The following is a 19,068-nucleotide window of genomic DNA, read 5'->3' as shown; positions in this document are numbered from 1 at the left end:
CTGTGCATTGCTTATGCTCTCCCATTTTCTGTTACTCTTTGCCTTTTTGTTTATTAATTAATTTATAAAAATCGCTTGTTAAGAATATGGTGCAAATGCTTCCCCAGTGTTGCTTTTGACTTTTTCTTTATGGCTGTGGGTTTTTGTTTATTTATTTTATTCTTAGAAGTTTTAAAGTTTATAAGAAATCTCCCAGTCTTAAAACTGCTTTAAATAAACTTAAGTGCTTATTTATGCTTAAATTAACATGCTTAAAAAGACTTCCCCCACCGCTCAACTGTATCATATAAATAGTCTGAAGTTTTTTTCTTTTCATTTTTTTATGGCTTTTTTCTTTTCATTCTTTAGTGGTTTTTTTCATCCAAGCTCTGTACCCAGCAGGGACTTCTGGCCTTAATATCACCATTACTTTTCTCTTCTTAATTTAGTTTTTTGTTTTCATCAAAGTTATACATGCACATAATTTGACAAGGCAAATTATTCTTTTAGACCTATGAAAAATAGCATTTCCTGATAGCACCACATACCCCAGCTTCCCCCCACCTGAAGCTTTTAAACTCCTTACGCACTTTCTTTTGGTATATATAGCTGTAGCTTTACAGAATGTTAGTAGTTGTAATTTCTTTTTTTTTCTTCAGTTTTAAATATTATCTGTTCTCATTATGGGAGATGAATATTTCCTTTCTTTCACTGCCCCTCATAATTACCACCTCTGTGCCTCCTGTCCTCCCATCTTCCCATCCTGCCATGCAATACTTTGGGTTGAATTAATATTTAGTGTTTGTTGCAACTTATATAAATAATGCGTTACAGCTCAGCCACGTAGTATGCTGTTTACTGTTTCTTTCCTGCATGATTTTAATCTTTCCTGAAGCTATAAATTTTTTTTTTTATTCAGTGTGAAATTTTAAATATACACATTATAATTCAGCTCCAAAATTTATTGTGGCCATCTGAATCTCCCTTTGTTATGTGCAGCCACATCAGCTTCATGTCTGAGCCATCTCTCCTGGGACCTTTGGTCTCTTCCTCTCTGCCCACTTACCCCTCCTGCCTGGTGCTCAGTCACCATCTGTGATCTCCCTTCCTTCAGCACTCTGGCAGCTTTCTTTTCCTTTCCTCTTGAGTCTAGTCTTGCTGGTGGACCCTGTGTACCTCTTCTGAGAGCTTCTGCAAAGGGGTGAATGATACGTGGGTTCTGAGACTTGGTCAGAATGTTCACTCCCACCATTGAGCAATGGTTTGGCTGAGTTTGAGATAGTAGATTAGAAATAATTTTCCCACAGAGTTTCGAAGGTGTTGTTAGTCCATTTCTTCTAGTTTCCAGGATTGTCTAGAAGTTCAAAGCCTTTCCGATTCCTGGTCTGTGTATGCGACATGATCTTTCTGTTCAGAAGCTTTGATCTGTCCTCTGTCCCAGTACTGTGACATTTGACAGTGAACTGGGTTTTGTATAGCATCTGTTGAACTGGATGTATTTTAGGTCTTTCCATGGCAAATTATACTCTGTCAGTTCTAGGGGGTGTTTTCTTGTATTTTATCTTTCATTATTTCTTTCTGGTCTGCTTTCAATCTGTGGAACTTTTGTTATTTATGTGTCAGACCTTCTGATCACCTGATTTCCTGTTTTCTCTACTTCTCCATCTCATTTTATGTACCTCTGTTTCTTGTTGTACCTCTGTTTTGCTGTGCCTCTGGTTTTGCTGTTCAGTCACTCAGGCGATCTGACTCTTTGTGACCCCATGGACTGCAGCACACCAGACTTCCCTGTCCTTCACCATCTCCCTCTGGTAGAACACCTTTAATTTCTGAGTTTTCTTCTGTAATTTTTCAGTTTTTATAGCACTCAGCTGGTTATTCCACAGGCTCAGTGTCTTGTCCTTTTGAGATGAGTGATGATAAAGATTTTTATTTTTTCATTCTTCCTACAGTGTCTGTTTCCTCAAGTCAAATTTTTTTGTTTTTGTTTGATGTCTCTGTCTTTCATATTAGAATTCTGGGTTGGCCTTTTTTTTTTTTGCCTCCCTCTTTTCAGCACTTTGAACTACTGTTCCACTATGTTCTCACCCCCGTGGTTTCTGATGAGAAGTTTTGCAGTCATTTAAGTAGCTGTTCCCCTGTATATAATGTATTTTTTTACTCTACTAAGATTTTCTTTTTAATTTTCAGTTTGTGGCAGCTTGACTATAATGTGTGGATTTCATCCTGTGCAGAGTTCACTGACCTCCTTAAATCCATAAGCAGATCTTTCACCAAATTTAGGAAACTTTTGGTCAGTATTTCTTTGATTTCTTTTTTTTTTTTTTTTGCCCTACTTTTATGTTTCTCTGTGAGATTCCAATTACCTCTATATTTGACCTTTAAGTTCCTAGGCTCTGTTCTTTCTTTTTTATTATTATTCTTTTTCTAGTCCTTTTTCTCTCTCTCCTTTTGTTTTGAATTATCTGTCTTCAAGTTCACTGACTCTTTTCGTCTGTCTTTTCCATCATGCTTATTATGCCATTGGTTTCGTTATATTAGAGATTGTATTTTAGTTCTGAGATTTCCATTTGTTTCTTAGTGTGATGTGTGGTTTCTCTGCTCTTATTTCCTATCTTTCCACTCATCATGTACATGTCTTTACTTCACTGAACATGATTGTAAGAGCTGCTTTAAAGGTCTTGTCTGAGCATCAGAACATCTCAGATTTGACATCTGTTGTCTGTTCCTTTGAGAATGGGTTACGTTTCCCCTGGACATTGTGAACATTTTTGTTATGGAGATATAGGATTCTGTTACATTGCTGTGAGGTGTTGATGGTTTCTATTTGGGGGCAGTTAAGGAGGTGAGTCTCAAAGTGCAAAGGCTGTTGGCATCTGGCAGGTCTAGTCTCAGCTCAGACTGCTTTCAGCTTGCCCCAAGTGTGTGCGCCTCAGAGGTCAGCCAGACCCTTGCTGCTACTGCTGTTGAGTCGCTTCAGATCAGATCAGATCAGATCAGTCGCTCAGTCGTGTCCGACTCTTTGTGACCCCATGAATCACAGCACGCCAGGCCTCCCTGTCCCTGGGATTCTTCAGTTGTGTCCAACTCTGTGTGACCCCGTAGATGGCAGCCCAACAGGCTCCCCTGTCCCTGGGATTCTTCAGGCAAGAACACTGGAGTGGGTTGCCATTTCCTTCTCTAGTGCATGAAAGTGAAGGGTGAAAATGAAGTCGCTCAGCCAGGTCCGACTCTTAGCGACCCCATGGACTGCAGCCTGGTAGGTAGGACTGCAGCTCCTCCGCCCATGGGATTTTCCAGGCAAGAGTACTGGAGTGGGGTGCCATTATACCCAGAGTTTGGGGTTCACCATCTCCGTCCCTTCTGGAGGTCCCCTCTCACTCTCTGGTGGTCCTAGCTGCCCCAGACTGCTGTCCTTGGTGCCGCTGGCCAGAAAGACAGTGGCGTCTCATCAAGATGTGTAGCTGTCCTGCACCTTTGCCATAACTCCTGCTTCCCCCCATGGCCAAAACCACAGATTCCTGTTGTTTCCCCAAATCTGCTTGCTTTCCTGAACTCAGGTAGGTTTTTCTGTTCACTTGTTTGTTTCTGTATTTTGCCAGGGTCTTGCGGTTATTTACTGGAGGGTTAGTGTGTTAGGACCTTGCCCCTCCACACCAGAAGCAAAGCCTTCGTGTTTCAGGTCAGAGGCTTTCCTCAGATGTCTGGTTTGGCTGCCTGATGGTAGGCACCATCCAGAGACGAGAAGCTCGGGGCCTGTGGGCCGGCGTGTTGGCTCCCTTCCTCTCCATCTGCGAATGCTGTCCGTCTAGGTGGGCCATTTCACTGAGGCGCCTCCAGAGTCAGTGCTTTGGATTCTTTTCTTCCTCTCTCCTGCCCAAAGGGTGGGAACTTAATTGGACTTGGAGCTGACTTGTGGGGAAGGGGTGGAGAGAGGTAGGAAGTCTCAATATCTCTTTCTTTCCTCCTTCCCTTTTTTAGTGTAAGACCTCTGCCTTTTACTGTGTGATATTTCCTAGGTAGAGAAAGCTACAGGTCTTTTTTCACTCTCAAGGCTGAGGTGGGTGATCTGTAGGCTAGTAGATACTTCAGCAGATATTCAACTAGTTAGTTCTCTTATGTTCAGACTCTTTGCATCCCCACTTTCAGGGCACCTAGTGCCACCAGTGCCTGATCCCTTGGATATTCTGCCATGTTGAATTAGGCTCTTTCTCACCTGGGATTTCTTTGAATCAGGTATCACTTGATTTATTTTACAACTTCCAGAATTTTATTATAGCTTCTTGTATTCTATTTGTAGGTTTATTTGGGGGAGAGTATTATTATGCATTAAAAAACTCCCTTTACTTATCATTTTAAACATTTGAGGAGATACAAGAGTTAAATGTGTATGTTAATTCAGAATCTTTAATTGGATTTCTTTGGTTTATTTCATTTTTTTACATTTCAGTCTTCAGTCCTTCTACAGTTTTGGTAAATGACATTAATGGGGGGGGTCTAATTTAATTTATTTCCAAATATGTCTGATTTTCTGTTTATTAAGTAGTTCATCTTTTTCCCATTTATATAAGACACTATCCATAAAACATAATGAGATATTATATATATTGGGTGTAATATGTAACCTTTCTATTCTTTTGATCAGTATTTCTATTGCTTTGCAATATTATTTGCAATTTAATATTTTCAATATTATTGCAGATGAACTTCAGACTTATTCTTTTTTAATGTATTTACTACTCCAGTCCTCGCTCCCAAAAAAAGATTACACATTTACATATCTGTATTTATCTATGTATAGCTATATCCATTTGTTGAGATTTTGATCAGCTCTTACACATGTTGTAGGGTGGGACTGACATCTTTGCATCATTGAAGAACTTGATATTCACTGCCGTCCCTCAGGTCTTTTGTATACACCGTTGATTCAGTAAATATTTATAAGGACCAGCCTTCTGCTGGGACCTCTGTAGGGACTTGGTGACCAAACCACCATGACCCCTAGTGTCATGTTGCCAAGTCCCATGTATTTCTTATTTAGATTAGTTGTAAGAATTTTATATGTTTATGGCAATCATGAATGGTTGTGTTGTGGTGTTTTTTTTTTTTTTTTCCCAGTCTTTATTTTTTCCAGCTGGGTTATTGCTGGGAGACGAGATTGTTCATTTCCCTTCAGGCCTTCTGAGGTCAGCATTTCCTGTTGTGCCAAAAGCGAGTTTTTGTCCCCCTCCCTCCCTCCCAAACACACAGAGGTTTTCCAGAGTGCCACCTGCTTCTTGTTGATGTTTGACAGCGACTCAGAATTACCGTTTGATGAACCACATCAACTCCTAGGGATTTCACTCAGAATGCAGTTGACACAGAGGGTTAACTGCTATACCAATGTTTGGTGTGGAAAATGTTATGATGTCTGTAATTTCCTCATTCAGACTTACTAGCCCTCGAGATTTTCTTTGTTCCTGAGCCTCGTCGCCACGCCAGCTGTCAATTTGGTTTTGTTCCCATTTAATTCTGTGCCATACTCGTACAGGGGTACGGGCAAGAGCGAAAGGATCTGGCTCAGAAGTCAGGGGAGTGAGGAACGATTTAATTGAACTCTCAAATCACTGGATTTTTACTGCAGTTTTGTGTTCTTTGAGCACACTCCCTCAAAACCGAGTAAGTGATAGAAATGAGAAGTAATGTTCCACTCATCCTGGACAATTTCTAAAACTATGTTCTATCATCTCTGGCCAAAACACTACCTAATTTTATGGGAATGTTTTCCCTAAGTGATTGCCGAACCATATCATCACTATTTATTGGTTTCTCCGCCTCCTTAATACGATGCTCGTTCCCTGCCTCACTCAGATCCTCGGGCATCTGGCTCCTCTCTGATGCTTGAGGGGTGTCTTGTCAAAGAACATCGAGTGCTCTGTGCCTGCAGCACTGACTGTGCACACGTGTGATGCTGGGGCGCTGGCAGCCAGCGTTCAACTGAATCTCAGTCCTGCCTTCCGACTCCACGCGCTGTGCTGCTTCCACTGCCCAGTGCGTCACACACGCAGCCAAATGTAGGAGTAACTCAGGGCAGGTCCTCAGGGCATCGGTTCATCACAGCCAGTTTGATGCCTGTAGCGTCTGTTCTCACCTTCTACTAGAATTAACTGGTTTCCAGAGGTGCTTCTTTATCTTTAATTTTCTCTTCTAAGTTGTTAGGGAAATCTTCCTGCTGCATGGACACGTAGGGTACATTATGAAGGCCACAGAGCAACCTGACTAAGAGGGTGGACTCTGAGTCAGAGGGATCTCACTCACCAGCTAGGTGACCGAGCAGGTTATGTTGTTTGAGGGTCATTTTGTCTTTGGGGGTTGTTTGTTTGTTTGTTTTTGATGTTTTCTGAAATGTAAAATGGGAAACTACCTCATGGGATTATTACAAGAAGTGAATATAAAGAATGCATGTATCACAGCGCCTGGCACCGAGCTTGACACTTCAGAGCTTGCTGTGAATATTGTTGCTGTGGCTGTTGTAAATAACAATGATAATATATCTAATTGCTTCATAGTTTTGTAGAATTCAACTTATGACCATTAGCTTTTAGTATAAGACAGAATCTCCTTAGCCTACCTTCATGACAATCCTGTACTGTGTTTTATTTATTTATTTGCTTCTATCGCCTCATGTATTATTCTTAAATTAATTGCATTAAAAAAGAAGAAGAAAGGAAAGCTCTGCACCTGTAATTCCAGATGGGGGTGCACTACAGCTTCGTGAAGGGAAGGCGGTTTCTGGACTTGGCTCTTTGCCTTGTACATCTCCCTTCTGAGCCTGAGTTGGTCTGGTGTCTCTCCCTGTATTTCCTTGGGTGATTTCTCGTGTGGATTTTCCTCTTCCCTGGTGGCTCAGATGGTAAAGATTCTGCCTACAGTGCAGGAGACCCAGGTCCCATCGCTGGGTTGGGAAGATCCCCTGGAGAAGGAAATGGTTACCCACTCCAGTATTCTTGCCTGGAGAATCCTGTGGACAGAGGAACCTGGCAGGCTACAGCCCATGGGGTCGCAGAGTCAGACATGACTGGGTGACTGACACTTTCACTTTCAAAGACGGCAGGGTTATATCACCAAATTTAGTTATCTAGAGCCACCCCCACCCAGAGCTGTCTACCCCTCAGGATCTGTCCTTAGTCTCTTACCAGTCATTAATCTCCATTTTTAGCAATCTAGTTTCCCAGATTCTGGGCTACTGAGATTTTCATCAGGATTCACGTTCTTGGCTATGGTGGAGTCTAGGGTAACTTGATTCTTTTCTCACTTGGTTCCTATTACTTATACTTAACCAACCAGTTCTTACTTGTTGGTCAAAATTGGGCCCAGGGTAGCATCCTCATATTAATTTGTCCATTGTCAAGGGGTAGATAAGAAAAGATAAGACTCAGCAGCTACCCAGATTGGCATTGTTTTAATTCTGTGCTAATTACACGATCTCCATCCTAAACGTACCTTTTGATTTTTTGAAGGTGGTTCTAGGCTCCCAAAGTAATTACTCTCTTACCTTCTCCTACTCAATGCTGTCCACCTTTATTTCTTAACTTTCCACACAGGTATGTGCCTTCTTAATAACTTTCAGTTTTATTTCCTCACTGTATTTTCCTCTAAAAATTCTTCTAGTTTCTTTCCAACCTGACTCAGCTCAGAAACCTTTCTTATGATTTCTCCCTATGTGCTTGGCAACATATTGCCCACAAGACCTTGGTTTCAGCTATAAACTTGGAGGCGTTGCTTTCTGCTTCTAGAACCTCGAGGAACTGTTAGGGTAGAAATGACCAACTGAGACGTAACAAGACAGCCTGTCCATACTGTCTTCCTCCCATTCTCAGTCCATCCAAAAGCAGATAGAGCCTGATTCGAACTCTGATTCCATGCTACATGCTCAACTAAAAGATGGTTGAGGCTTTTATTTTTCTTTCCCGATCTTATGATTAGATTCAGTACAAGAAAATTGGGAAACACCGAGAGTAAATTTGCCCAGGCAGTGGGGATTGATACTTGTTTACAGCTCCTCTAGTCCTCTGTAGTCTGTGGCTGGTTTTTTGTTTTGGTTTGGTTTCTGTTTGTTTTGAGAGGGGGTACATTTTGCAGCGCGGTTTCAGGTGTCTGCCCTGCTGCATACAGAGAGGGGGGATTCTTTCTAGACTGCTGACACTGGGTCCATACGTAGAAGTGAGGGGTGTAAGGCCGTTAGTCACCAGCTTCCTGCGTTGTTGCCTGTTCTCCACTGAAGTCATGATTAACACCTGGGCTTTCGTTCGTTTGGGTCCCCTCAGATACACCTATGAGCGAATTGATGGGCGAGTACGGGGAAACCTGCGCCAGGCAGCCATCGACCGGTTCTGTAAGCCAGACTCAGACCGCTTTGTCTTTCTTCTGTGCACGCGAGCGGGAGGCCTGGGGATCAATCTCACAGCTGCCGATACCTGCATCATATTTGATTCAGACTGGAACCCACAAAATGACTTGCAGGTAACCATAGGATGATTGCTGTTTGCCTTAGCTGTCCCTGAATCTGAGCACCTCACGACAGGGCCTGGCTTGGCTGCAGAGAGAGTCTGCCATGCTCCATGCTACTGCTGCAGCATTGGCCGGGTGGCAGGCTCAGGGCCTCGGTCCGGGGGCACAACTAAGGAGGAAGTGAATGTCGAGCCTTCCCACTAATCAGTGGTTTTTTTTCTTTTATGATAAATCAAATGGTATTTCACAGTGGTAGCCTCCAAAATGTAGAGTAGAGCTACTCTTCATTGTTATTATCAGACATATAAAGAAAGATACTAAGCTTGAGTAATTTTCTAATTCTTGACATATGGATTGATTCTGGCATTTTCACTCACTTCGGTTGTGAGGTAGTTGGATGTCGTTTACAGCACATGAAGATGACCCAGAGGTGTGGGAAGGTTCCCTGGTGTGGCTGGGGTGACTGAGGCATCCTCATTAGTTCCTTTGCTCCCCACTTAATGTAGCACATTAGAGTCAGTGTGGCCAGTTAAGTTTGGGTCCCCTACTACATATGAATGAGTTCATTTCCAAGAGCGCGTTTGTAAGTCCAATTTGTTTGTTAAGTCCAACAGAGTTACCACAGGTACCCAACTAACACATTCAGCTGTATAGTACTGTGATGCGATAGGTTTATAACTTTTCACACAAATAATAGCTAATAAAAACAAACAAGCACAGAAAATAGAGGAAATATTTTTAATCTTATACTGCAGTGCCTTGAAAAGTACAGTAGTATAGTACAGCAGCTGGCTTACAGGGCTTGGCACCGAGCGAATGGGCAAGAAGAATTACTGACTGGAGGAGGCAGAGGAGGGAGATGGCAGAGCTGAAGGGCCGCCAGCAGTAGGAGGCGGAGCTTCACACAGGTTCTGGTTCCTGCTGGAACCAGACGCGTGTTCGCATCTTTGAAAGCTCACCACCGGAAGGTTCACCTGTAGGGGACTTAACTGTATTTGCAGATTAAATTTGTTCTTTCTAACCAAACTGAATAATGTTTGGTTTTAAAAAATGACTGGCTTGCAAGGGTTGGAGTTAATGCATTTTAAAAGCAAATGTAAACAAACAAGAAAACGACAGAGCTGATCCTTCTGGTTCAGAAAAAAATGACATTTTAGCTAGATTGCACAATAAGTCAGTCCAAAAGATTCTGACTTGTCAAGAAGACCATTTTAGATCCCAGAGTTGCATCCATTACCATTAATGACACGCTTCATCCCACTGTGTATTGGCTCCTGGAATATCTGCTGACCCTCAGAGTATGAGTATGTGGTGGGGAGAACAGCGGGACCTCAGAGCCTGTTTCCTGATACTGATAAGAGTGACTGATAGGAGAAGCTTGAAGGCTGCTGTTTCACCAAACTGAAGAGGTGCCCTAGAGGGTACTGCCAGGGAAGGGATGCAGGGAAAGGGAGCTAAGGTGATGGGTATCTGGCTTCTTCCCTGCCCACCACGTCACACAGAATCAGTCTGCTCTATCCTTTTCATTTAACGAGTTTCCAAATAGCATTTTATTGGAAGAAAACAGTCTCCTAGTTAAAATAGCAATGCTCTGAATTATCGTGTTGGTGACAACTGGATAAAACTCAGGGGTAAAAAATCATCGTAAAACAAGTTTTGTGGCACATTGTTCAGCATCCAACGAGCAGCTCACCATCAGGCCTTTCTGCTGGTGATAGGATATTTGGGTCCAGGATGAGCTGCCGAACTTTGCTGGCAGGTCCAGTGATAATAACTTTGTGCTTCCAATGCAGGGGGCGCAGGTACCATCCCTGTTGGGGAAACAAAGATCCCACAAGCTGCGAGGCCACCAAAAAAAAAAAAAAAAAAGAGTTGCTAGATATAATGAATCACCAAGTTTTAAAGGAGTTAACATACTCAAAACCATGGTGCCTAAAATCGGTAGAAACTAGTATTTGACAAGGTCAGCAGCAGGAACCTAATGGGGGCAGGAGACTACTGCCTGTGGGCTAGCTGCCTGTTTTTAAAAATAGTTTGATTGGACTGTAACCCCACGCATTTGTGTCTGTGTTATCTCTGGTTGCTTTCATGTTACAGTAGCAGAGTTGAGTGTTGCAACAGGGCCCTCATAGCCCAAAGCATCTGAAATATTTACTCTTAGAGAAGATGTTTGCCAACCCTGAAGCAGATGATTCCTTAAGTCGTAAGTTCTCAACAGCTGTAAAGTTCCGTGCTCCTTCACAGAGCTCACCTGGCGATGAGGCTCGGTACCTGGGCCGGTGGTGGGGGCCATTTGGAGGCTCTGTTAGCTGGGCACGCCTGAAGGACTTGCAAAAGGAAAGTAAAAGCATAGGGCTGGCATTTAGAGATGGGTCACAGCCAGAGGCATCTAGACATTGATGGTGCAGTGCCAAAAATGGAATGAGCAAGAGTGAGAATGTCTAGGCCTGAAGGCGGTACATCAGTCACCCCTCAGGTGATGGATTGGTCTGGTCAGATGGGGTGGGCAGGGCTCTCACAGGGAGAAGGGAGCAGCTTTGGAATGGCCATTGTTAGTGTCCACTGCTGGGGGAGTCGCAAGAGATGAGTCAAGGAATGAGTGGGGATGTCCAGACTGAAGTTGGGTTGTGTGAGGGTTTCATATGCTGAGTCAGCTTCTGAACTTCCTCTAATACTCAGCCTTGGTGGAGAAACAAGGACCGTGAGCACTCGGACGATTCAGGCAGGCACTTGTCCAAGAACGTGCAGAAGATCATGAATGATGGTGTCAATGAACAGCCCCAGGTCCATGTTAGAGTTAGAATTCCTCAACTTGTGGTCTCCCAGACTGGCTGCCTTTGGGATTATTTTTATTTACATTTTTGTAACCAAGGGAGAGCTCTCCTTTGTTTTTGAGACATCTGATCAGACTAGGTAGAAATGAAAGAATTGGAATGCATAGAGTAATTTTAGGGTAGGGAGCTGGGTCTGTGGTTATTGGTGGGCTGTTCTGAGTTGCCCCCCAGAGATGGAGCAGGGTGTTTTTGGCTTGCCTGGCATGGGAAGGGGAGTACAAGGGCTGAGACTATGCCCCCCAAAACCATGCGCATTCAGCACAGTCTCCCTGGCATTTACCCTTCACCCACATGCTGGGAATGTGATATAGAAAACAAAGTCTGGAGACTGGGGTGCCGAGACCAGCGTGTGGTTCACAGGACTGCAGCTAAATCAGCTGTGAACATCGGTGAAATGCATTCCTGTCCCTAACAGAGCAGAAAACTCAACCTGACCGTTCCCGGGTACTGCCCTTGCTAGCCAGTTAGGTCATATCAACACACACAGTCGTTCACACATATGCCCATATTCTGACATTTTCTGTATATGAGTGAGAGGTTTTGGTCATCTGTAGTTCTTCATGGTTATTGAAGAGCCACAATTCCTACCCTGATTAAAGATGATCATATTCTTCTTGGAAAACGGGTGTGGCATAGAACATTCCTTTACGAGTGGATTGAAGCACGTTCTACCTGATAAAAGTATCAGGACCACAAAAAGAGAGTCCCATATGAACATGGTCTTACCTTCTATGCCAGTGAAATTTTAGCATAGCTCCAGAGGTCAAGTTCAGATAGTGAGCTTCAGGGTTCACTGTGATCTCAAACAGCCTGGGCAGATCTGGTGCGGTCTGTGCTCCTCCAGAGTCGGGGCAATGTGGGGAGGCAAGGATTGCTAGCATACTGCTTCTCGACTGATCCTAGGCAGACCCCCTCTGAGCCTCGACAAGGAAGCTGACCAGGTTGGGATGGGGCGGGAGTGGCAGGGCGATTGGGCTCGGCTGAAGTCAGCCCGAGTCCCCAGGGCAGGGCTGCAGACAAGCCAGCGTCCATGGCCGTGAAACAGAGCTGCACTGTCTGAAAACTCAGCCCAAGTCAGAGCGCAGTGTTGCCTCTTCAGTGCTTTTTCATTGACGATTATTGAAAGTTCATTCATTCAGCCTTCTGTTCTTTTTGCTGGAGCTTTCTGTGCTTTGGGGATTGAACTAGAGAAATATATATGTTTTAGGACTTGCTCGAGAAATATATGTGTTTTAAAAAGCCAATGCCACTCCAGCCCTGAGGGCACATGCCACCCTTGCAGAGGCTGCATGGTAACAGTGGTAAGGTGGCCCGGGTCCCGTCCTTCCTGTGGATAAGCCCCAAAGGGGGGAATTCAGGAAGCCTGGGTGCGGGCATCCTGGCGGAGAGCACACCACAGGTGATGCGGCCTCTGCAGAGGGTTGGGAAGGGAGGAGGGAACCCAGCCAGAGGAGCGGGGACCTGACACTCTGCTCTGGGTGGGGAGAGGGGCTCGTCCCTGGTGGCCGTTGCCTCTGCTGGAACCACCTCTTGATACTGATAGTGTGCGTGCCCGTGACTTGGAGGACTGAACTGCATCGAGTTCACTTTTCTTTGCTAGAAGAAAGGAAGACTTTGTGACTGCTCCGTCATGTGGCCCAGGTGCTCAGTGACTGTTTATTGAATGCTGGGATGTGCCAGAATGTGCCGGGCATGTTTAAATTGCCAAAGACACAGCAGTGAGCAAGACCCGTGGCGTGTGCTCTCTTGGAGCCTTCGTCTTAGTGGGGGAAGCAGACAATAAACAGGGAAGAATAAGTCATACGGTCCAGACAGCGATACACAGAGACCACACAGGGTAAGAGGACACGAGTGATGGGGGTTGGGCGCCCTGATTCAGAGGGTAGCCTAGGAAGCCTTCTTCAGGAGGGTGACATCTTGGGGGAGATCCGAATGGTGGGAGTGGGAATCTTAGGATACAAAATCAGTAGGAAGAATGTTCCAGACAGAGGGGACAAGGTGTGTGGCCTCTTAGAGTGGGGGGAGCGCTGGTGGCACCCCTGACACAGATGGAGGTGCTCACGGTAGAGCGTGAGTCCCCGATTAAGTGAGCCAAGCTCCTCTGAGGTCTCTCCTGCCCCTGTCTTCAGTGTACTCTCCATCTCACCCCCTGCTCCTCTTTTCTGCTGCCCCAAAGCTCCCTTTTCCCAGGCTGTTCGCTCACCTCTCCTCCTTTCCTGTCCTCAGCCAGCTCTTGCCTGACCAAGAGACGCTTTTAGGAGTGCTCCACACAAGGCCAGGCCCTGGGGAAGCAGAAGCGTGCGGGGCTTTGGAACCACACAGTGGAAACACAGCGTGGTGGGCCGACACCTGTGCTCTTCCCCAGAGATGTTTCCATTGTCAGAGGGAATGTGCCTTTCCCCCAGAAATAAGTCTGGAGCTGGAAATTTCAGATTCCAAAGTAGGCCTGCAAAGGAGATGGCTGAAGGGAGGCAGCTTCCTGGGGCCCTGGTTCATACTGCACTGAGGGCCCCTGAGTCCTCCTCTGATGAGTAGGTAGCCCGCGGACACAGACTACAGAGTACCAGGAGAAACGTCAAATCGCTGGGTTTGAGATGTAACTCATGTGTGTCATGAACTGGCAGAGTATCCCAGCATGCTCACAGTGCTTGAGTTAGAGGGCACTCTGGGAAATTCTTTTAACCTCTCTGATGATGTAAATTTTCTTTAAGGTACAAGTAGTATTTTAAAGGATTTTTTAAAACATGCCTTTAAAATGTCATAGAGCTAATCATTTGAAGAAGTAGTATAAGGGTCAAGAGAGGAAGGAACAGCTTGCCTGGTTCTTCATATCGACCTTTGAATTTTCATGTGATTGTAGAGACGTGATATAAGGTTCTAGACTTGCACCTAAGCACCGTGAATTGAGGGCTGGAATCAGTTGGAAATCTGAGACTCCCTCTGTCTTCCCATCGCAGTCATTGGGATCTGTACCCATTTAAAATTTTTCTGAACATGACTACTTGTATCTCGTATGTTTCTCAGAGGCTCTTGGTATTAAAAAGTAGAGAAAACCTACGAGCTCTCAAATCATGCAGGAGCACTGGAGCTCTGATTTCCCCTGGGTGGAGGTTGTGGGGTGAAGGGGTAGCACCACTGCCTGGGACAGGGGCCTGACTCCAGCAGAGGTTCTGTGTTTGTAATGTGTTTCGTTTGGACTTCATCTCAGTTGCTGCCTTAGTTCTGAATGTTCCTCTTTCTACCAAGTTTTGTGTGTGTGTGTGTGTGAGTTCTGATAAGGAAAATAAGGAGTGTATGAATTGTGAAATGACAAGCTCTTAAATGGGACAGAATTCACCCTGTTATCTTCAGTAAGTCATCTTGGTCTCCTGGTACCCCCCAGCTACTTGTGACAGCACCCCTGCCCACCCCTACCCCCGTGCCCCCAGCAGAGGTGTGTTTTCCTCAATTGGCAAGGAGTCCAGAGATAGATATCCCAGGACTAGTCAGGTGGCTTCATGCTGACTGGAGAGTCCCGGGTTCCTCTGTCTCGCTGCTCCATCAGCCTCCATGAGTATGGTTTACACGCTCTTGGTTCCAGGATGGACCCTTCAAACCCCGGGTAGGGAGAATAAGGAAGGAAGGCGTGATGCTTTTTTCAGGAGAGCAGAACTTTTCCAGCTAGTCCGGGCTGACTGCCGTTACATGTCCTTGTCCAGAACCGTAAGACCTGGCTGACTCTGGGAGGCTGGAAATGGTCTCAGCCGAAGACGTGGCTGCCCTTGTGTAAGAGTCAGGATGCTGGTAGCAAGGACCAATGGGGATGTCGATTCTAAGAAGGTCATAAATTGGTGATGTCTGCAGCTCTGTTAGACTTTTGCTCAGAACATTTCTGAAACTCCCTCTTGTAATTTTCCCTCAATACCAGATGAACCAAAAAAATAAGAAAATCAATGCCAGTACTTAATGACAACAGTTGTTAGTCTCTCAGTCATGTCCAACTCTTTGTGACCCTATGGGCTATAGCCTGCCAGGCTCCTCTGTCCATGGAATTCTCCAGGCAAGACACTGGAGTGGGTTGCCATTTCCTCCTCCAAAGGATCTCCGCAACCCAGGGATTGAACCTGCATCTCCTGCTTTGGCAGGAACCACGTATTACTACTGCTTTATAGTCTCTATAATCCATAAAAGCATATGACGTACCTTGATCATGTCCTTTATTTACCAGGGCTGGCCATCAGATTCCCTCCTAATAATAAAGATTTACTACCACTAAAGACAGTAAAAGAAGGTGTGGCAACTAATTGTAATAGCCAAAACCTAAACAACTTAGTTGTTTATCCGTAGGAGACTTAAGTTGACTAAGATAATACACTCAGCTCTAATAAAAGAATGGGAAGTATTTCTGCACACTGCTGTGGAGTCATCTCCTGAAGATATTGTTGGCTGAAAAAAATAAAGTAGAAAAAATGTAGTATGCCAGCCTTTATCTAAAAAGGCTGGATGTCTGTCTATCTGTCATGCCTCCCCTGCCATGGAGAGGTAAACAAAAGCCTTCATTTTAAATGGTTACCTACTGGGGGAAGGGGTCAGGGTGAGAGAACAGAGAAGTGATGTATAGAAACTAGTTTTTCTGAAAATGCCTTTTTGTATATTCAACTTTGGAACCATCCTAAATATACCATTATAAAACAAAATCTCTTAAAAACTTTTTATTCTGAAGTCATTTTAAGTAAAAAGTGCAAGATAGTGCAACATTCTAAGATCCTTTGCCCAGCTTCCCTTGTGTTATCATTTTGTATAACCATACACGTTTCCCAGGTGGCTCAGTGGTAAAGAATCCGTGTGCCAAGCAGGAGATGCAGGTTTGATCCCTGGGTTGAGAAGATCCCCTGGAGAAGGAAATGGCAGCCCACTCCAGCATTCTTACCTGGGAAATCCCATGGACAGAGGAGCCTGACAGTCGGCAGTCATGGAGTTGCGAAGAATCAGACTCGACTGAGTGACTGAGCACGCAGCACCCGTAACCACAGTGTGATTACTAAAACCAGGGAATAAGCATCGGGACAGTACTCTGATCTACAGACCCTATTCAGATTCCTTCATTTTTCTGCAGATGTTCCTTTTTCTGGCCTGGGATCCAGTTCAGGATCTCACGTTTCCTTTAGAAATTACAACTCCTTAGCCGCCTGTAATCTGTGACAGCTCCTGTCTTTCCTCATCTTTCAGGACCTTGACACTTTTGAATGGTACTGACCAGCTGTTTTGTAGAATTGTTTCTCACTTTGGGTTTGCCTGATGTTTCTCTCATGATCAGATTTGAGGTTATCCATTTTTGGCATGAATATCATAGAAGTGATGTTATGTCCTTCTCAGGGGGTACGTGATATCGATCTGTCTTACTACTCATGATTGTTAAGCTTGGTTACTTGGTTGAGGTGGTGTCTGCCAGGTTTCTCCACAGTAAAGTTACTATTTTTACCTTGAAACATAGTCAGTTTCTTGGGAGGCGATATTTTGAGATGCTATAAATACTCTGTTTTCTTATCATACTTTTGCCTATTAATTTTAGCATCCACCAGTGGTTCTTGCCTTCAGTAATTAATACCATGGTGTGTTTGGCTAATGGTAATTTTCTATTTTAGTCATTCCTTCTGCTGTCGGAATTGGACTCTTAACTATAAAGAACAGCTGTTGTTTGTCCCCCATATCGGTATGGATTCCTAAATATTTATTTTATCTTACAGGTTAGAATCCATTATTCTCATAATTTTTCTGTATGGATTTGGTCTTTTGGGAGCCCATTCAGGTTGGTTCCTATCCTTTAGACATGTTTCTGTCAGTTTGTGGGGCTTCCCTCATAGTTCAGTTGGTAAAGAATCTTCCTGTAATGCAGGAGACTCGGATTCGATCCCTGGGTCTGAAACATCCACTGGAGAAGGAAATGGGAACCCACTCCAGTATTCTTGCCTGGAAAATCCCGTGGACAGAGGAGCCTGGTGGGCTACAGTCCTTGGGGTCGCCAGAGTCAGACACGATTTATCGACTTCACTCACTTCATACTTTAATCACTGGAGAAGGAAATGGCTACCCACTCCAGTATTCTTGCCTGGAGAATCCCATGGACAGAGGAACCTGGAGGGCCATGGTCCATGGGGTCACAGAGAGTTGGACACAACTGAAGTGACTGAGCACGCCGGGCTACTGGAGTGTTACTGCTTCTAGACTCCCTGGGCAGACAGCTAGGAAACACAGGTGTGCATACCGACGCAAGCACGTGTACCACACACCTGCATTCCTTCTGTATCTGTTCATCTGTCGTGAGATTTCTGATCCCTGTCCCAACACAGAAGGACTCCTTGTAGCCTTCTGCACTCTTGCATATTTGTAACTCCTTTCTCTGGCTGTGAGAAGCCTGGTCTCATTATCATAATACAATACCTTTACTCATTTGTTCAGTCTTAGTATATGCATAGATCAAGCAAGTAGTTTCAGAATTACTAACCCATATTCTCTGAAAGCTTCCCCAGTGGCTCAGTGGTAAAGAGTCTGCCTGCAATGCAGGAGATGCCCTGGAGACTCAAGTTCAATCCCTGAATCAGGAAGATCCCCTGGAGAAGGAAATGACAGCCCACTTCAGTACCCTACCCTGGGGAAATCCCATGGACAGAGGAGCCGGGAGGATTACAGTCCACAAAAGAGACACGACTTAGCGACTAAACAGCAGTATCGGACTAAAGTGTTTTGTTTTTTTTACATTATTTCTTACTGGAGTATAGGTGCTTCACAGTGTTGTGTTGGTTTCTGCTGTACAGCAGAGGAAATCAGCTGTACATACACACTTATCCCCTCTTGTTTGGGTTTCCTTTTCATTGGACCAAAGTGTTCATTAGGCTTAAAGTATGTTATCAAAATACCATTTTCCAAAGTTACTTGGTTTAATTTTTTTTCTTTCCCACATGGTTAAATTAATGTAGAGACACTATCCTTATTTCTTGATCCTGAGAACTAAACTGTGGTTATATAAGAGACTGTAGTGTGCAAGGCTAAAGCACTCGGGACAGCTTACTCTCAAATACTTCAGACAAAAAGTGGCCTGTGTGTGCACAGATGTGTTTATGTCTTTGTGTGTGCTCAGAGAGACAGGAGAGAGGGCAGAAATGATACAGGAAGTGAGGCAAAATGGTGAATCTGGATAAAGGGCATGTTGGAGTTGTAAACTGAAATTATATCACAATGAAGGTATTGAAAAATTAAATACAAACACTCGAAGTCATCTCTCTCTTGGGGTTATGCTGTCCATGTCATATACAGCTAGATTCAACTGTTTGATTTTGCTTTTGATGTTTAGGGTTTCATTTCTCCCCACATTAATCCATGAGGTCGCAAAGCGTTAGACACGACTTAATGACTGAACAGCAACAACTCCGATCCACCGTCCATATTCAGATTTTATCATTTCTTTCAACATCCTTTCTAGCTATTAGGTTGGCCAAAAAGTTTGTTCAGGGTTGTGTTTTTGTTTTTTTGCACAGTTGCATGAGCGTTTTGGCCAACTCAGCGTTCCTCCCCAGGATCCAAACCAGGATCACCCATTAGAGTTAGTTCTCTTACCTCTTCAGTCTCCTTTAGTGGATCAGTTGCTTGATATTTCTTGTTCTCCCACCCCCTTGATGTCTTTGACGAGTGCAGGCTGTATGTTTTTTTAGATGGTCCCTTGTTCTGTGTTTGCATTTCCTCAGGACTGGGCTCAGGTTCAGTGACACCTTTCAGTGATAGGTCGTTC

General features: G+C 44.4%; 1 protein-coding gene across 5 annotated transcripts in view; it reads left to right on the top strand.

The window, feature by feature from the left end:
- The window catches only part of CHD6 (chromodomain helicase DNA binding protein 6), a 200,705-nt gene that overhangs the window by 126,031 nt on the left and 55,606 nt on the right, over positions 1-19,068 (top strand). For all 5 annotated transcript variants that reach the window (XM_070381751.1, XM_070381752.1, XM_070381754.1 and 2 more), the window contains one exon: positions 8,286-8,481. In XM_070381751.1, the coding sequence (XP_070237852.1) occupies positions 8,286-8,481 (196 nt within the window). The remainder of the gene's footprint in view (positions 1-8,285; positions 8,482-19,068) is intronic.

The sequence above is a fragment of the Bos mutus genome, chromosome 13 (genome assembly GCF_027580195.1).
Source record: "Bos mutus isolate GX-2022 chromosome 13, NWIPB_WYAK_1.1, whole genome shotgun sequence".
NCBI classification, from domain to species: Eukaryota; Metazoa; Chordata; class Mammalia; order Artiodactyla; family Bovidae; genus Bos; species Bos mutus.
This window is presented reverse-complemented; position numbering and strand designations above follow the sequence as displayed.